This window comes from Cinclus cinclus, chromosome 13 (assembly GCF_963662255.1).
Source record: "Cinclus cinclus chromosome 13, bCinCin1.1, whole genome shotgun sequence".
NCBI classification, from domain to species: Eukaryota; Metazoa; Chordata; class Aves; order Passeriformes; family Cinclidae; genus Cinclus; species Cinclus cinclus.
The window spans coordinates 3,311,855-3,327,078 of NC_085058.1; the positions used below are offsets into that span (position 1 = coordinate 3,311,855).

Genomic DNA, 15,224 nt, shown 5'->3' on the forward strand with positions numbered 1-15,224 from the left:
AGTACTTCCTCTAGTTCTAGGCAATTAAAGTACCATTTTTATTGCATGGAATCCATCAATAATCTTAATACACAGCTGTCAGGCCAATGTGTGCCAAAGGGGCAACTGGTTATGTGGGGAAGGTCCTTACTGTCTTGGGCCAGACTGTATTTGTTCTGTTTTCTAGATAAGATTGTTTGGAAAAAAACCTCACCAGAACTGCATTGTTGCTTGTTGTGTTGGTTTTTTTTTGGTTTTTTTTTGTTTACGTAGGTTCTTGGATTTTGGTTTTTTTTTCTAAGCACTTGGGTTCTTTTTCAAGTACTAAAAGGCTCTTAAAGATTCCATCATTTTAGAAAATATCAATTGAAATAGTATCTTCTACCTAGATAGGAGAAATGGAAGCAGACATTTTGGCTTACCTTCATGTTTAACCCCATTAACCTCACCTAATGATCATATAGAGCAGGCTGATGGCAGAGGCAGGAGGCTGAAGGCTCTCATGTGGAAAGCAGCAGAATTAATCCCAACAGCAGCAATGCAAGGAGGTGGTAATTGCTCCAGAGAAGTGTGGGAGAACTGCCTTTATTGTCCTCATTGCCAAAAAGCTTGGAAATCTATTCCTCATGAAGAGATTCTCAGAGTCACTCTTTTAAGGTATTAAACCCCAATTTTTCTATTTCTGACACTGCTGATGTTTCACAGCAATGCTACAAGCCAAGTTAATGGGAACAACATGTGAATACAAACGATGGAAGCAGCAGCTCTGGGAGATGCAGGAGCAACAGTCAGGAAGAATTCATTACCCCGAGACATTTATTAAGCAAAGGAAAAACAACTGTTTGAAAAAGGTTGGCAAATATCATTAGAGAAACAGAAGAAATTAGCTTCATAGGCTCTTTTTCTAGTTACATTGCCTTTGTTTACCTTGTTTTTTTTACTTTTGGTTGGTTTTTGAAGTCTCACCCTTACTGAGTAATTATAAATCTCTTCCTGCTTTACTGTTTACAAGACACAAACTGACAGTACCAATCCCTGAGAAATAAGCAAGTGACAGATCACTTTTCCCAGACATCATCTTTATTTTTACCTGCAAACTTCACTCCCTCACTGCTTCCTACCCCCCAAAATAAAGCTATCACCTATCAAGTCTACAGGGTACTCAAAACACCAAAGCCAAGGTTATGACTTGGGCTGCTTAATGGAAAATGGTATGCATTTGGTTGGTGGTTACTTTTCAAACTTCGTTGTTCACACCTGATACCCAAGAAACGGAGAAATGCAACGCCCCAGCACTCCATTTCCTACCTATCTCTCAGTCCTGCAGGGACTGTACACACTGCTGTTAGGAGCTTCCCAAATGTTCCAGACAGAGCAGGTAATTCTCCACACACATGCACAGAAAGTTATTTTAAGCTTATTTACACATAAAGAAATTAAAACCCTGTTTTCTTCTCCCTTTTAAGCTGTGGTAAATCTCCATTGTGATTTCAGACACCTGACACTTCTCTTAATCCATTCACTGCAGCTTTCCTGATCTCCAGCTTTTCCTGAGAAGTACCCCACATTAAGCTGCTTACAGAACAGAACACATGCCAACTCCCAGCCAGTAAAATGAGAGCCACAGTCCCAGTTTCCATGACAGCTGATGGAACCAGCTCGTGCTCCTTGGGAAGCACCTTCCCGTTTTTCCCAGGGCAGAGCACTCCCTTCCATCACCGTGTTCTCAGCCACGCTCACAAACCAGAGCCTTACCCGCCACAGTGAGCTTTGCTGTCCTGCTCACGATGGTCCCCAGGCTGTCCACAGTTGCCACACACTGATAATATCCTTCGTCAGGTTTATTATGCTTGGAATGCACCACACTGTTAATTAATAAAGATCCATCTGGCAGCAGCTGGCGGCGGTCGTCCGACACCAAGTTCAGGAAAGTGCCGTCCTTTTTCCACTCGATTCTGGGAGGGGTTTCGCAATGAGCAGAGCAGTTCATGATCACCGAGGCTCCACGCACCGACAGCACATCCAGGGGCTCCACCAGGAAGTAGAAAGGAGTGAAGGTTCTCACAAGCGATTCTGGAAAACATCACCATTTTTGGGTTAGTTTCCCACCGTTCTTAATGTGAAACACGTCCTCCTTGAAGATACTGGAACGAGCACTGCTCTCATCCTCCCCCTGAACAGATTCAACCAGCTCGGTCTGTATGACAAGTGTTTTCTGCTTTGACTGTTTACATCGTGGACCCTCAGATTCTGAGACATTTTCATCCCTAAAATGTAGTTCCCAGCTCTGCTCTCAGCCTCTGTGGCATGGGTGCCCTCCCAGCAGTGCTGTCCTTCAGTTTGTGGAACCAAGACTGGGAACCAACAAGAACAATTCAGCCCTCAGGAGAAAGTCTCCCATTCTGAGCTTAAAACACCTTGCAAGTGTCATACAGTGGTTTTTTTTACTTCCACTCTATCCCAGGATAAACATGATTACTTTTCCATTTCAAGTATTCCTCAAAGAGTTCTGTAATTAACATCTAGTTTGCATTAAGAAGTGGATTTTAATTACTGTCTTTCTGGTGTATTTGGTCAAGCAGAATGATTGTGTACCAATATCACTTTGACTTGTCTTAACTTAATCATCTGTAGGAAACAGAAGACAAATTCTTCCAGAGAAGAACAGTTTTCCAGTCAGCATAACGCCGCGTTCAGGGAAAAGGGCATCTCTGTTTTTAAAGCCTACCTTAGAAATTACACTCATATAACAGTAACAAACTCCTGCACTCATCTCAAAACCATTTCATCTCTCACCATTGACCACCATCTCATGGTCAATAAAAATATGGTGAAATATTTTAAGACCACCTGGAAGACAAATAGGCATTTAATAATGAGATTTGTTTAATTAAGCCAGAGAATAATTCTGGGGTTTGAGGAAAAAGCACGAACTCTGACAGCAAGCTTGACTTACAAACAAAGGCTGTCCTGGAAGCATTGCAGCTTCTCCCATTGCTCGGTCATTTGTGGGGTTTTTAAAATCGGATTTACCTTCTAAAATGACCTTAAATAACAAATTGATATGAATTCCTCTATCTCTGAGCTACACAGAGTCCCGGGTCTCCAAAGAGCCTCCAGCTTCCCCCAGAGGGACTCCAGCTTTCCTGCATGGAGTCTCTGCTACTCACAGTTCACAGCAACCTGGAGATAAGGCAGGAGTGGTGTGAAGGAAACAACAGATAAATGACACTTTGGCAGCTGATAGCATTCAAACCTCTCTTACCTTCAAGAATTCAAAGAGGAAATAAAGGAAAACATTCTAGAAAGATTGACCAGTGACAGTGTCAGGCTGGAGACCTGTTAGGTTGGGATCCAAATTTTTAGGATTGTCTTTCTTAAGGACAATAGAGACAGCCCCCCCATTCCCCCCCCCCAAAAAAAAAAAAAAAACAAACCAAATATACAGAACAAAAAAAAAAAAAAAATCAAGAAAATGTAAAAAAAAATTCCAGGAGCTACTTATGTTACTCTGTTTTGTACAAGGGCACCTATGTGTGGATGTTCTCACATGCTCCCTGTGAGGCACAGGATGTTCCCTGTGCCTCTGAAATCCTGAGTGTCAGCTCTCATGCAGCAAAAGGCAGAGTAGAAACAAGAGCCACGAGCAGCAGGAAAATCTTTGACCTTTTCATCTCTATAATCTCTTCCACTGCTGCAAAAACCTGAAGATCTTGTTAAAATTAAAGGCTGAGCTGCACAGTCCCTGGGCTTTCCAAGGGAAGCATTCCCTGCCCCCCCCCAATTACAAGTTTCTCTAAGTTTTTTCCGTGTAAATCAAGAACAAAATACACTGGTTTGAGTTTTGCTTCACTCTAGCTTTTCGAATAAAACCCAGAAAACCTTTAAAAGGGGGATGGCAGCTTTTTGTTTGCCCTGCCAGACTCCAGTGAATATTGGAGCAGATCCAATCCATCCATAGAGTAAGATCATTCTTGCCCTGGAAGCAACAAGGTGTCCAAGGAAATAGAGCAGAGCACAGGATGTCAAGAGAGCTCCCACCAGGACGGAAGAGCAGCTCAACAGGGAATATAAACCTTGAGGAAGGATGGGAAGCAGATTCCCAGCCAGGCTTCAGAGGTACCAAATTCCTGCCAAGAGCCCTGGGAAGACACAGCATAAGCTGCTTTGTCCCAAGATATGACTGTGCTCCTGCACTGAATGCAGTGGGGTCAAAACGTGAGGGATTGGTGAAAAACTCCATTGCAGCATGAAGGAAGTTAAAGCAGAATGGAGACCATTTTTTCAGAGGATCTGCAGTTGGGGTTGGAGGCACTCTGGAGAACCACACTGCAGCCAGCTGAGCTCGTGCTGCCTTCAAGCCTCAATTCTGCACAAAAAGGGTTCGTACACTTTAAACTTCTGTTTCTACCAATGAGACACATTTCTCCCACTCCATCAACCTACTAATTACTCAGCTCAATGACAGCATCTTATTTTGGGTACAATGGGGGTATATTTGGTGCAGGGAGTCTTTCCCCTTTCCACACACTGACATACACAGGTGTGTGCACACCACCGTCTCCATTTGTGCTAACACTGGCCAAGGAGCTAATGCTAAAGCATAAGTCTATCTCCCTGCTCAGAAACAGGAATAGACAAATCCAAGTTTCGAGTTTATTTTTCCCCAGATCTGCTCTGAGGATGAGTGGCAGAGAGCCAGAAGAGCAAAAATACAGAAAAATGCCCTGGCACGGACAAGGTGTCAAGGAGCTGCAGACATGGAGGCATTCCTAATGTCCTGGAAGCTCTACAACTCCCTTCCAGAGCCCTGCCCCAGCACACAGGCAGTCGGGTTTAGCTCTCCCGTGCCCATCCCAGCACGCAGGCAGTCGGGTTTAGCTCTCCCGTGCCCACCCCAGCACACAGGCAGTCGGGTTTAGCTCTCCCGTGCCCACCCCAGAGCGCAGGCAGTCGGGTTTAGCTCTCCCGTGCCCACCCCAGCACACAGGCAGTCGGGTTTAGCTCTCCCGTGCCCACCCCAGCACACAGGCAGTCGGGTTTAGCTCTCCCGTGCCCACCCCAGAGCGCAGGCAGTCGGGTTTAGCTCTCCCGTGCCCACCCCAGCACACAGGCAGTCGGGTTTAGCTCTCCCGTGCCCACCCCAGCACACAGGCAGTGGGGTTTAGCTCTCCCGTGCCCATCCCAGAGCGCAGGCAGTCGGGTTTAGCTCTCCCGTGCCCACCCCAGCACACAGGCAGTCGAGTTTAGCTCTCCCGTGCCCACCCCAGCACACAGGCAGTCGGGTTTAGCTCTCCCGTGCCCATCCCAGCACGCAGGCAGTCGGGTTTAGCTCTCCCTTGCCCACCCCAGCACACAGGCAGTCGGGTTTAGCTCTCCCGTGCCCACCCCAGCACACAGGCAGTCGGGTTTAGCTCTCCCGTGCCCATCCCAGAGCGCAGGCAGTCGGGTTTAGCTCTCCCGTGCCCACCCCAGCACACAGGCAGTCGGGTTTAGCTCTCCCGTGCCCACCCCAGCACGCAGGCAGTCGGGTTTAGCTCTCCCTTGCCCATCCCAGAGCGCAGGCAGTCGGGTTTAGCTCTCCCTTGCCCACCCCAGCACACAGGCAGTCGGGTTTAGCTCTCCCGTGCCCACCCCAGCACGCAGGCAGTCGGGTTTAGCTCTCCCGTGCCCATCCCAGAGCGCAGGCAGTCGGGTTTAGCTCTCCCGTGCCCACCCCAGCACGCAGGCAGTCGGGTTTAGCTCTCCCTTGCCCATCCCAGAGCGCAGGCAGTCGGGTTTAGCTCTCCCTTGCCCACCCCAGCACACAGGCAGTCGGGTTTAGCTCTCCCGTGCCCATCCCAGCACGCAGGCAGTCGGGTTTAGCTCTCCCTTGCCCACCCCAGCACACAGGCAGTCGGGTTTAGCTCTCCCGTGCCCACCCCAGCACACAGGCAGTCGGGTTTAGCTCTCCCGTGCCCACCCCAGCACACAGGCAGTCGGGTTTAGCTCTCCCGTGCCCATCCCAGCACACAGGCAGTCGGGTTTAGCTCTCCCGTGCCCACCCCAGAGCGCAGGCAGTCGGGTTTAGCTCTCCCTTGCCCACCCCAGCACACAGGCAGTCGGGTTTAGCTCTCCCGTGCCCACCCCAGCACACAGGCAGTCGGGTTTAGCTCTCCCGTGCCCACCCCAGCACACAGGCAGTCGGGTTTAGCTCTCCCTTGCCCACCCCAGAGCGCAGGCAGTCGGGTTTAGCTCTCCCGTGCCCACCCCAGAGCGCAGGCAGTCGGGTTTAGCTCTCCCGTGCCCACCCCAGCACGCAGGCAGTCGGGTTTAGCTCTCCCTTGCCCATCCCAGAGCGCAGGCAGTCGGGTTTAGCTCAGCATGATGGTACTGCTGACTACATCACTACCACAGTCCCAAGATCCTGCTCTTGGAAGTTGCTCTAAGGCTTGCTACTTTCAATTTAATGTTAGACTAGTTGATTATTCCTGCCTAACTGTATTATTAACTTGCACTTGGGTCCTCCAATTTTTTTCCACCTTCCAGGGACCTGTCTGCCATATTTGAACTCTAACCTTCTCCTTTCTCTTTCTTAAGTGGTGTGAAAATGTAACAACTACAGTTCACACCATCAACCACTCTGGGAGTGAAAGATAGCAAACACAAGTTTACTTAGAACATGAGTGCAAAATCCCCACAAAACAACCTCCAGCATCAACATCTGGACGTGGAGCTGCTGGAGAGAGCCCAGAGGAGGCCCCAGAGCTGCTCTGGGGTCTGGAGCCCCTCCGCTCTCCAGCCTGGCTGGGAAAGCTGGGGGTGGCTCCCCTGGAGAAGAGAAGGCTCCAGGGAAAACTCAGAGCCTCTGCCAGTGCCTAAAGAGGCTCCAGGAGAGCTGCAGAGGGACCTGGGGACAAGGGATGGAGGGACACAAAACAGGGAACGGCTAAAAAGTGGAAAAGGGCAGGTTCAAGGTTAAATATTAGGAAGGAATTGTTCCTTATGAGGGTGCTGAGGCCCTGGCACAGGTTGGCCAGAGCAGCTGAAGCTGCTCCTGGACCCCTAGAAGTGTCTGAGGCCAAGCTGGATGAGGCTTGGAGCACCCTGGGATAGTGGCTGGTGTCCCTGCCCATGGCAGAAGGTGGGATTGAGTGAGCTTTGAGGTCCCTTCCAACCCATACCATTCCAGGATTCTGTGATTCTAAGCTTTAGAAATACAAGCTTGTTCAGCTCACCCAATTTGTCCAGGAACTGATGCCCAAGACACTACTTCCACATATTCCTACCCCCTACTATTAAACTCTGGGGTGTTCTAGTCCTCCTTGTAGCTCCTCTCTCCTCAAATTCTCACAATTAACCATCAGTTCTAACACTGTTTCAGCCAAGACAAAACCCTGCACCCCAAAGTGATCCAACAGCATATAACCACCAAGTGCCTCCAGCCTGTCCTGCACCATTCTCTGTTTTCTGTGCAGAGATGCATCTTTGTAAGGCCTCAGGTGAGCAGTGTGTGGAACAGTAAATGCCAAGCAGTTGCACAAGTGGGTAGAAGCTTCCCTTCATTAATCGAGTTAATTTCTGGAAGACACAAGCACTCCAATATCCACCTTAAATCACTGAAATGCGTCCTTTAACAACCACCTGCCACGAGCTCATCAGAAATTACAGCACTTAGGAAAATAACTCCAGACAAAGCCACTCTCATCTCAGTCCTACTGGCTCCACATAAATCACCTCAAACTGGCGCATGGCAATGTCTCTCGAGATTTTACCAGCAGAGCCACAGACCTGACTTGGATTCAGCTCTGCCACCAGAACTGTTCAGTCATGATGTTCTTCTCCTGAGGACAAGCAGCAAGCTGCAGTCCAAGCACAGGGCTCCAACATCACACTTGACTTCACTTTGGAAAGAAACCACACCACATTTTACAAAGACCAAATGCAACAACCATCCAAAAGGAAAATGTGAAACACCGGTATAATTTCAGAACTCCTTTTTCCAAACAGGATGATAAATCAAGGCAGCCAAATACATCTTCCATCGCAATTAGCTGACTTGAGGTAAGCAGTACACCAGGCTCTGGTTGGGAAGGAGTCAAACTGGGCTTTGATGAGGAAAGATCACTCACTGTTCGGAGCCGAAGAACGACGCGGCACCGGGGGCGATACCTGTCCTTCTGACTCCAAGGCAAGGTGGGAGTATGGATATGACACCCTCCAAACGTGACATATAAAACAGAAGCATCTGACAAGTCCTGCTCAGACTGGCAGGAACTGTTAGACAGCCCCTTCTCGTGTACTGCGAGTCAATGATAAAAGCTCCATGCTCTCTGGCTGCAGGATTGCACTTTTAAAAGGCTTTTCCCCAGAATTTAATTAACGTTCCCTATGGCCTCTATAATCCTAAAGACACTGTTATGCCCTTCCTAACCCAGACTTAGCCAGACTTAGTTAAGTGAAGACGTTCCCCACACCATTCCCTGCAGGCTGCCAGCAGGAACTCACAGGGAACTTGTTCTGTGGTTTTGTTCACATATTCATGGCTAAGGAGCATGTTATCTATGTGGGCAAATTGCTGCATGTGGTAACCTCTAAATAAATGTATATATTACCAGCTTGGTAATTTATTTTCCTTGACAACATCAAAAGCATTCTGCATTCCCCAATAAGCAAAATTTATCTATGATATTACAATGCACCAATGCTTTGACAAAGATGTATTTTCTGCTTAAAATTACATTTTTCTCTTATAGGCAATAGACATTACAGATAACCTGATCAAATTAAACTACAACAGCAATATACACCAGCCAAACATCTTTTGATTTTACTTTCATAAAGCACTTCCAAACCTCAAACACAGTACTTGGCGAGTTCACCACACTCAAAAACCAAGGTCACATTTCTAAACTATGCTCTCCAAATGCCACTTCAGCTCCTGCTTCACAAAGACTCTGCAATCCAAAAATTATACCAGACAAAAATTAAATTGTACTTTAGCATCAAGAAAAAAAAAGAGGGAGTGTAAGAGCTAGCCCTGACTGCAGAGTACAGTATAAATCCTGCTGGTACTTTCATAACTCCAGCAGCAGGCTGGCAGTGGAACCTGGCAGAGCAAATGATGGAACATTATAAGTAATGCCTTGTATAAATCCTTACTTTCCCAGACACAGTAGATTCCTTTCTCCTTCAGCTCAAGCAGATTTCTTCCTCTGACGATCTAATACACTGAAACAAAGACATCCATCACAAAAGAGTAACTCCCCTTGCCCCAGCGTGGTTGGGAATGGTGCTTGAGGAATGCTGTGGTGCCTCAAACTCCCCCTGCCCACAAGGGAAGGGGCTGTGCTGAAATCCCCAAGGGAGAGAGATCCCCTCAGGATGGAGAAGGACACGAGGAAGAAATTCCTCCCTGTGAGGGTGGTGATGTTCTGGCTCAGGCTGCCCAGAGCAGCTGTGGCTGCCCCACCCCTGGCAGGGTTCGAGGCCAGCCTGGATAGGGCCTGGAGAACACTGGAAGAGTGGAGAGGGCTGCTGCCCATGGCTGGGGAAGTGGATAATCCTTTAGGTCCTCTCCAACCCAAACCATTCCCAGATTCTATGATTTTACTGAGCTGAGGTGTTTTTTGACATCATGTTCCAACAAGAATACAAAAATCAAGACAGTCACCGTAAGAATAGCATTATTGTAACAGAGAAAGAGGTAATACGGTTCAGGACTTGGCTTTAGTAACTTGGGAGTATCCGGAGAGCACAGCCAATAAACAAAGAACCAGTCAAGCAAAGTAAGCTGCATTTTGCAACAATGCCTTTAGAGCTTTGTTTATATTTCCAGTTACCTTTCGTTTGTTAAATAACAAATTATTGTTGGCTTAATCTTAACTGACCTTCTCGATGGACCTCAAGCACAAAATTATATTTTAAAATATTAGCTCGTTATAAAAGCATGCGGGAACAGAATTAAGAAGTCCCCAAATAGTGTGGTGTGTCTGCAGTAAATCACTGCAAGGAAGCACCTCTGCATCTACTCCAACCATTCCCTCTGTAAGCAATACCATTGCCTCATATATTATTAAATAATGGCAAGAAAAACACGATCATGATCAGCAGCCACATCTAAACACAGATTGTAATCTCCAAGATCAGATGGCTGTGGAGATGCACTTATCTGGTGTTCAGTTCCACAGCCTTTCAAACCCTTCGAGACAGAGTCAGGCACTTTTACCTGGCTTTGGAACTCGTGGAAGTGATTTTATTATTTACAGTTAATTGTCCAGGTGCCGTGCCAAGGCTCCCTTCAGTAGCTGCTCCCAAGCACTGCCACTGTCCCTTTCCTGTCAGGCTGCAGTTCTGTTCAGCTTGGAAAACTGCAGGAGGAAATGTGGCACCAACTCCTCTTCCCCTAAAGCAGGACTCACTGGAACCACTTCTCGTGGTACCCTTGTGCAATTAGTTCCCAAAGAACTCCACCAGGGAGGTGTTCCTCATGTCCAGTCCATATTCCCACTCAAACTGTTTCCTACTCACAAGGATTTATTCATTTGCCTTGAATCCACACTCAAAAAAAAAAAAGGAAAATAAAAAGCTGCCTACCAGCTGTGCTTCAAAAACAACTTCTGGTGAACTTTTTGTTCCTCCTGGTGTACCAGGAAAAAAGAAAAATCCTTTATAAGCACCGAGTCCAAAAGCATGGATTTCTTTCAGGTAATTTTAAAATATCCTTGGGTTTTACAGAATTTGCATGCAGCAGCTGTGTCCCACAAACCACAAGATGAGGTCCTTTCTCACCTTGTGCAAAGAAACATTCTTTCAAGGCCATTTTGCTTTTACAAATCAAAGGAAACAAACAAAGGTCAGACTATCTAACACCATGTAATTGAATTAAGCCAATGAGGGAACCTCTCTGAAGGTCCTAACTGCAAAATTCCTTCTCATAACCATCTCAGAAAGAGAGCTTAAAGGATTTTATCCACCTTTTCCCTTTTTTTTGTGGAATACTAAAGCCATTTCTCTCATTTCAAGCAACTGTCAGTTTTTAATATCAGCAGTGCTTCCTTCAAAAAGCACCTCAGTCCCAGGGGACCAAAGCTCCATTATTTATTTAACTCCTAATTCTTTCAGGGACTGTTTTCATTATTTTCTCCACCTGGGCTGAGAAACATCCCTCCAGCACTTCTCCACAAGTTTACTAGAGGGCACTGTAAAGACACCTACAAAAGGAAGAAAATGCATCTCTGTTCCTCCCGGAGAACAACAGTACTTTGACTTTTCCCCAGAAATAGCTCCCAGATGTTGGCTTCTGACAATGCTACAGTTGTTACAGCAGGTGAAGAGGAATTTCCATTTTTTTCCTGGAGTAATGGATTTCCTTTCCCAGAGTTCCAGTCTTCTGAGCACTCAGACACCTAATTTACCTCTTCAGAGAGATGTCAAAGTGGCTTTCCAAGGCTTAAGGACAAACAGAAAACCCACTTTCAAGGCTCAAAACACACACTGCACACAACACAAGGAGGTTCCTCATCCTGCCCCACTCCCCTTGTCTGGGCTCCACTCAAACCACCCTGCTCAGACCCACGGAACCAGTTCCCCAAACCCTCCCAAGGCCAGACAAGATGTTGAGCTCCCTATGGAGATGCCCTGCTGCTTTGCAAACCAAGCCCAGACAGGGAGCAGATTCCTTGCTTCAGACAGGGTGGGTTTTTTGCCAGACTGGTATTTCAAAAATGGTTTAGAATATAAATACAGAAAAAAATCCCCACACATCACAAGAGAATTATTTGCTGAAACCAATTACTTCAGTATTTCCCAAGTGTAAACAAGCTGCAGCATCCAAGGGGAAAGCAGTTTTACCACTTCTCAGATGCCAATGAGGTTATGGGGCACCCAACAGAACTAATTGAGTTTAAGATGCTCTTTAAGTGAGGCAAGCTTTGCACTCAGTGAACGCTCCCCCTCTCCCAGGCCACCTCTTCACTCCAGGGCTCCAGGCAGAACACAGAGATGCCAAGGGATGCTCACAAGTGTGAAGGGCAGGGGGAATGCTGTTACCAAGTCGGGGGCCTCCAATCAGAGCAATGGCCAGAAAAGCCACACAGGAAGAACTACTGGGAGGAAAAGAAAAAAAAAAAAATGGTTTCTATAAGAAGCATAAAATGAAAAAATGATGAACATGAAAAAATATGCAAGGAAGAATCAAATGGAAACTTGCTGAACACCATTTCCAGTGTCTTTCTAAAGACATACCTTTATCATACTTCATGCAAGAGGAAAAAATTCTTAACAAATACTTTTAATGTCAGATCAATCAAGGAGTAACTGAGAGAACCTGGAAACAGAGCAGCAGCATTGGATCAGAGCAAAGGGAATCCCTCTAACTCAGCATGCTGTGACAGCAGCCAAGAGCAGATTCTGGGGAGCACCCAAGGTCAGAACCAACAGCAGCAAAGCTCCCCAGAGTCAGCCCCAGCACCTCCCTCTCACAGCCCAGAGACAAACAAGGGTTTGTTCCTCATCTCAACAGCTCCTGGAGGCAAAGCACAACCTCTGCCAGCACCTTGGAGCTGCCTTCAGAGAAAGAAGGAAGGAAGAAGGGGAGAGGGAAAACAAATGCAAGTTCACCATTTGTTTCGGGGGTCCCTAACTTTAAGGGACTAGTGCAGAAAATGAGGATAATCAGTAAATTCTATACACTCAGCACAATTAATTCTGCAGCCCTTCCCTTCTCTGGCTTCCTACCAAGTACTGCCCAATCACACCACTGATTGACAATACATAAAAATCTAATAACCTTAGCAATGTGTTAATGAGGGTTTTATTGATCTTTCAGGGCAGTAGTGAAAAAACAGGAACAGTAAAAAGATGGAAACAATGCACATACACACTACTACAAACATGCTACAATGCTACCAAGAATCTTACTTTAAGAACATATTTACACTAGTTTTCTATCCCATAAAATTCAATGTTATTTGCAGAGTTCATTAGGTGCTGTTGTGGTTTAACCTAGGGACAAATCAGGTGCAGTAAAACCTTCCCCTCACAAATTTAACTCATAACACTCCTGTAAAAGCAAGCTGGCCAACTAGAGAGCCTCAAATTGAGACTTTTTTAGCAGAAAGGGTTAGAGTGGGATAACAGAACACATCACCAGCCACAGGAAAAGAGGGATGCAGAAGGTATCCTCAATGACGTGGAAAACTGGGGCAGATTTTAGTCACACCAGCACCAAGGTAATAAATACCCTGGGAAAGCTGGGGAAATAAGAGAACCAGCAGTATCCTGAGTTTTCTTGGACTTCCACTGAGCATTAGGGTTAGTGAAGCCCAAACTAAAAGCCGTAGACTAAAGACACTAAAAGAGTGCACAGCTAAAGCCCTCGGAGATGCCCACTCTGGTCAGGTGACCACAGCACAGCATAGCATAGGGACCCTTTAAAAATTACAACACCTGCCATAAATATCAACCATCAATGAATGAGCCATGTAAAAGAAATAATATATACAACAAGGCTTACAAAAACAGTATGTTACTGCACCAGACTTCAGTTGAGGGAGACTGGGCAAATCCAGAACTGGTAAAAATGTATACAATATTTAAATCTGATATCCAGATCAGCTCAAATATTCAAATGAGTACCATTTTAACTGTGCAAGTTAGAAAAAGAAGTAAAGAAATGATATCTCAGACCTGTGCCCACCAGGAAAGCAGTTTATGCAGGAATTTGAACATGCGTCGTGGGGTCAACAGCTCCTTCAAGTTACACATTCTTTACTCTGAGCAGTGGATAAAGCTCTCCATTTGTGCCACCTCCAAACAAACTGTGGTTTGTTTGGCTTTTTTTCATCCTCTCAGCTGTGAACTCTGCATATTGATCCTGGAACGTTTAATACCTTTTACACGCTTTGGCTGCTCCCATTCACCAATGCCATGGGCTCTGCCTGGCCCAGCACTCCCTCCCCGAGGGAGTATCTGCAAATCTTCCTGACCCTTCATCATGAAATGCACAAAAATTATCTGGAATAAAATCCAAAATATCCCCAAGTCTTATTTACCGCAACTTAATTATTTCAAGTATAGCGAATGTACGCGAAGTGGAGAAAGTTATTGGATTTTTGTTTACTATTTGCTATATAAGAAATCAAGCAGCTACACTTTGGGAAGGCAACTGCAGCCTATTAACAGCTTATTTGTATTCTAAACAGATCTATAAAAAAATCTAATTGCACTAATCCTTTATTGTAATTTTGCAGCCGTGTTATTTTACCCAGCTGACATTTTTCTCCCCTACTAAGCTGTGAGTGCTCATAAGCCTCATAAGCCAAGAAAAGCTGCAAGAAAAAGAGGCAAACGCCTCAATTTCAGTCCTGATTCTCAGCGTCTCCTTTTCCCCCAAGAGGAGTGGGTGGTACACAGTTATCTCCCCTGCTCTGGCAGGGAAAGGGGCAAGGGGAAGCCCCAGGGTATCACTGCCATTCCCTCACCATCCCAAAACCCTGGAGTTATCCGTCTGACTTGGACAGGTAACACAGCCCTGGGCTGAACTGGAGCGTGTGGAACCGGCGTCCCTGCCCCATTTGATGTCAGTTGAAAGTACAGTAAAACGAAGTGAAAGAGCAGTTTTAAAAGCTTTACACAGATTCCTGTCTCTCCTCAAAGCACATTAATGAAAACACTTCCTGTGGCAGTGCGTGAAGACAAGCAGCACCTTTCATCTCCCCTGTTTACTGCCTTCACCTCCCAGATTCCCAGGCACCACTGGAGCTTTGACTGGCGCAGCTTTTGTCAGAACAAAAGAAAAAAGCTCAAATGTAGCTTTGCAAATAAATTAGCAAAAACATTTGCAAGTATTAGCTTGGCAAATGTTTTATACATGTGAGGGGAAAAACAGATTTCTCTGTTCATTTAGGTAATACAGATTATTCCAAAGTGGGAAAGTACGTTTCAAAAGAGCTTGCATAAGAGTGGAAATACAATTACTGCGTGTATTAACTGAATTATCATATAGACATGGGTATTACTAGATGCACAGTTCTGGATATGCTGCTCCCCTTAGCCTCTGCTCCAGCTAATCCTGGCTGTGCTATGGATTGGCATGCACTGACAGCTACCTGGGTGGGTATTTGAAAGGTTCCTCTGCAAGGTTTTGCTCTGCTTAACACGAAGCAGAATTTTCCAGCTGAAATAATAAGATCAAAACAAGCCCCAGACCCGCGCTCTGTGCATCGCATCGGAGAACAGCACTCCATTCACGCCACCTCATTCCT

The 15,224-nt window shown here is 46.1% G+C and overlaps 1 protein-coding gene across 1 annotated transcript in view; it reads right to left on the reverse strand.

Moving 5' to 3' along the window:
• Positions 1–15,224, reverse strand: part of NEO1 (neogenin 1) — a 163,225-nt gene that overhangs the window by 107,729 nt on the left and 40,272 nt on the right. The window contains exon 2 of the mRNA XM_062501197.1: positions 1,735–2,052. Within this exon, the coding sequence (XP_062357181.1) occupies positions 1,735–2,052 (318 nt within the window). The remainder of the gene's footprint in view (positions 1–1,734; positions 2,053–15,224) is intronic.